The sequence below is a fragment of the Eulemur rufifrons genome, chromosome 16 (genome assembly GCF_041146395.1).
Source record: "Eulemur rufifrons isolate Redbay chromosome 16, OSU_ERuf_1, whole genome shotgun sequence".
In the NCBI taxonomy this organism is placed as follows: domain Eukaryota; kingdom Metazoa; phylum Chordata; class Mammalia; order Primates; family Lemuridae; genus Eulemur; species Eulemur rufifrons.
In genome coordinates, this window is record NC_090998.1 from 86,946,712 (window position 1) to 86,950,783 (window position 4,072).

The following is a 4,072-nucleotide window of genomic DNA, read 5'->3' on the forward strand; positions in this document are numbered from 1 at the left end:
GCCCTCCCTGCCCTCACCCCTCTGCCACCCACACTGAGAGGAGCCCCAGAGCCCAACGGTTGCTCTGGGCACCAACTGCCAGGCACCAGGTTGCCATGGCAACAGAGGCGGCTGGGAGGGGGAGGGGCGCCCCACCCCTGTGGGCGGGGACCTCACGGTTTGTGCTTTGTTCGATGTTGGGTGGGGGTCAGAAAGAGGGGCATGGCCATTTCCATGGAAACACGGGAGCCCCTCTGGCCAGGGGGTGAGGCAGGGATGGGCCACCAAGATGGGTGTGTGGGAAAGCCCTCCTTCCCCTGGGCAGGCTGGGACCTGCCCGAGATCCCAGGATGTGGGGCCCAGGCAGCGAGTCCCCATTACAGCCGCCCCCGCTGCCTCCGCATCACAGTGCACTGCTGCCCTTCTAGGGTGGGGAGGGGTCCTGGGGGACCCGGGAGGCTGGGGGTTGGGGGTGCGGGGGCCTGCACCTGAGATGCCGTGGGAGCCAGCCTGCCCACCACACACCCCTCTCCTCAGACCCCACGGGCCACTCCCCAGACCCTCTGGAAGACACTTGAAGGGGGCAGGTGGGATGTTCCCTTGGCTGGGCTCCTTTTCTGTCAGCGGGACCCCTCTTCTCTCCCAGGGCCCCCCCAAGGACTAGGAATCACAGCTCCACACTCCGGACACTGCCGTAGGGCTTTCTAGAAAGGAAAAGCACCTGCCTGATTCTCAAGTCCCTCAGCCCCAGGAGACCACAGCTTCAGAAGGGGGTGGCGGGATGATGGGGGGCACAGGGAGCTGCTGAGGGCCGAGGACAGCTCTGGGCCTAACCTCCTGCAGGATCCGGGGTTCGCACTTCTTTTCCCTGGGCCTCAGTTTCCCCACCCCTGAAGCGGAGGGAAATGATGCCCAATGTCTATCTGGTGCCAAATCTAAAAAGGACCCGTCCCCCAGCTGGGGGGCCTCTCCCTGCCCCAGAGGGGCTTCGGTCCCTCTCTACTCCAGTCTCCTTTGGCCCCACGCCTGGCCCTAGCCCCAGACCCGACACCCTCTTCTGGCTTCCTTGCCTACCCACTGCCACCCCCCAGCCCCGCACACCCCAGCAGAGTCCCTGGGCAGCACAGTAAAGACGACTGGTTTCGGTATCAGTTTGTAAACTTTAAGGAAAATGTGTCTTTGTTTTCCTGTCCGTTATTGTCGGATGTTGGTTTGTTCACAGTCAGGTGGTGGTCAGGTGTGTGCGTGGTGCGTGCGTGCGGGTGTGCGTGTGCGTCCCCTTCTCAGCCCCGGCCCCCAGTCTGCCCCCGCCCGGCCGCCCGGGCCCTTCCCCCAACGGCCTCCCTCCTCCAGCTCCGACCTCACCGGGGAGAAGACAGGGTCACAGCTTCTGCTGGGCTGAGACCCCTTTCCAGTAATCGAGGATGTCGTGCAGGTCCTCGTCCTTGGCGAACTGGACCTTCTTGCGCAGGGCGTGGCCGGCGGCCATGTACACCTCCTCCCGGTGGTGCTTCTTGTAGGGCCGGAAGCGCTCCCAGATCTTGTGCGTGCTCTCCGACGAGTACTCGGGGCTGGAGGAGTACCCTGAGTAGTAGTGTCTGGGGGAGAGCTGTGAGTAGGTGGAGTCACGCTTGGAGCGGGTCAGCGGCTTGAGGAAGGACACACGCTGGCTCAGGCTGTCGGCGCCCTCCTCGTAGTACAGGGCGGGGAAGCTGTGCCGGTGCTCGCTGCAGTGGTAGGCCGGCTTCACCTCCAGGTGGTGGACGCCCCCGCCCCCGCCGCTGCTCCCGCTGCTGCCCGCCGGCACCAGCGGCAGCCGGTCCAGCGGGCTGTTGAGGGGACTGCCCTTCTCGATGTACTTGGAGTCAGCCTTGGCCAGCCCCGTGGTGGCTGGGTGGTCAGGCACGTCCAGGCTGAAGACCTTGGCGCTCTTGATGGAGCCGCTGGATGACACGCTGCAGGTCTTGCGGGTGACGGCGGCATCGGCGCTGAGCTGGCGCTGTAGCGGGTGGTGGGAGCTCTCCTTGTAGGGGGGTGAGAGGAAGCTGGGCAGCTCCAGCACCCCAGGGGCAGTGGCCGAGGCAGTGGCAGTGGCTGCAGGGAGGGACTGGCACTCAAAGGCCAGCTCGGGTTCCCCACCACCGCTGCTGCCCCCCAGGAAAGAGGCCGAGTCCAGCTTGAGGGCATCGATGCAATTGTTAATGATCTGGTTGACCTTGTCCACCTCCTTGGCGATGGTGGAGATCTCCGTGGCTGAGCCCTGGTTCTCGAGGCCAGGGAGGTCATCCTCAGGCCGAGGCAAGCCATCCCCACCCGTGCCCGTGCGCACCTCGATATAGTTGCCTTTAGTGGCCACTTTGGGTGTGTCCAGCCCGGCCTCCAGCCCCTTGGCGGCGGGCAGCTTCTCCCCGATCATGGAGGGGATAGAGGACATGCGGGACACGGGCAGTACAGGGGGCTCGCCCAGCTTCTGGGCGGCGTGCACAATGGAGCCGGCGTCCACGTCGGCCCCATAGCGCATCTCCAGGATGGTTTTCTTGACGTTGACGGACTTCTGCTTCTCCTCCTGCATGCGCCGCTTGCGCAGGCAATAGTAAACCGCCCCCAGCACGATGACCATGCCGAAGAGGCAGCCCAGGATGGTCATGATGTAGTGGGTGGTGGTGGAGGTGCTGGGCGCCAGGTCGCCCGGCACAGGGTCCCGCGTGGTGAAGGTCAGGCAGGTGTGGTTGAAGCGGCGACTGTTGCGCAGCGAGGTCACGCAGAAGGTGTACTCGGTGTGCGCCCGCAGCTTGTCCAGCGTCACAATCTCCTTCTTGTTCTTGAGCGTCATGACGTCGGAGAAGTAGCTGTTGTTGTACTGGACCAGGACGTACATCTTGCTGTAGGGGTGTGGGATGATGACCACCAGGGTGGCCGAGGTGAAGGTGACGTGGTGCAGCTTGATGGCGGGCCCCGCAGACGCATCCGTGGTGGACGAGGCCGGCGGCTCCACCGAAAGGATCTCGTCGGGGTTGAAGCCCGAGTTCTCATCGGGCTCCCTCTGGGCATCAGTGGAGTAGGGCGTGGGGTGGCTCACGGGCCGGGCGGGCAGCGAGCCGTTGCGGCACTTGGCCTGGAGCACGGTGATGGCGTTGAGGCTGTGGTAGGGCCTGGGCACCAGCAGCGGGTAGCCAGCAAACTCTCGCGGCGACTCGCACTGCAGGCGGTCGTAGTTCTTGGTGACGTTGTTGAAGACCACGAGCCAGGCCAGGAAGCCGAACAGGTCGCACTCACAGTTGAAGGGGTTGCCGGCCAGCTCGCACACCATCAGGCTGGCCAGGCTGGCGAAGGTGGCGCCATCCAGGCGGCTGAGGCGGTTGGAGGACAGGTCGATGCTGATGAGGCTCGGGCACTCAGAGAAGGCGGTGGGCGTGACCACCTCGATGAGGTTGTGCTGGACGAAGAGGAACTGCAGGCGGCTCATGCCACGCAGCATGCCCTCGGTCAGGTTGCTGAGCTTGTTGTAGCCCAGCTGCAGGACCTGCAGGCTCGACTGGCCCAGGAAGGCGCCGTCCTCGATGTAGGAGATCTCATTCTTGGTGAGGTTGAGGTCGGTGAGGTTCCCGAAGCGGTTGAGCGAGGAGTAGAGCACGGCTTTGAGCTTGTTCTCGTTGAGCCGCAGGTCGTGCACGGTGCTGTTGATGTGCTGCGGGATGGTCTCGTAGGGCGGCTGGTTCTGGCTGCAGATGGCCAGCCACACATAGCCCTTGTCGCCCTCGATGAGCCAGCAGTCGGCGCGCACGGTGCCCGGCCGGCACACGCACAGCAGCGCCGCCGCGCACAGCCCCAGGCGCAGCATGGCGCTGGCCTCGGCCTCCTCGACGGCCGGGCTCAGGGTGAGGGGCCGGGACGCTGGGGGCCTAGTGGCCGGAGGCTGGGGCTGGCAGCACAGTCCTCCCCGGGGCCGCCACCATCTTGGGGGCGACCCCCAGCACAGGGGCCCCAGGTGAGGCGGGCACGGCCAGTGCCAACTGCTGGGGGCCTCCTGGGGTGCTGGAGCAGGTGACCCAGGAGGGATGGAGGCCCACAGCCTGCTCCTTGTCTCCTGCTC

The 4,072-nt window shown here is 65.3% G+C and overlaps 1 protein-coding gene across 1 annotated transcript; it reads right to left on the reverse strand.

Moving 5' to 3' along the window:
* Window positions 1-1,360: 1,360 nt before the first annotated feature.
* Window positions 1,361-3,820, reverse strand: ELFN2 (extracellular leucine rich repeat and fibronectin type III domain containing 2). The gene has a single exon (XM_069491529.1). The coding sequence runs from the start codon at window positions 3,818-3,820 to the stop codon at window positions 1,361-1,363; it is 2,460 nt and encodes an 819-aa protein (XP_069347630.1).
* Between the last annotated feature and the right edge of the window lie 252 nt (window positions 3,821-4,072).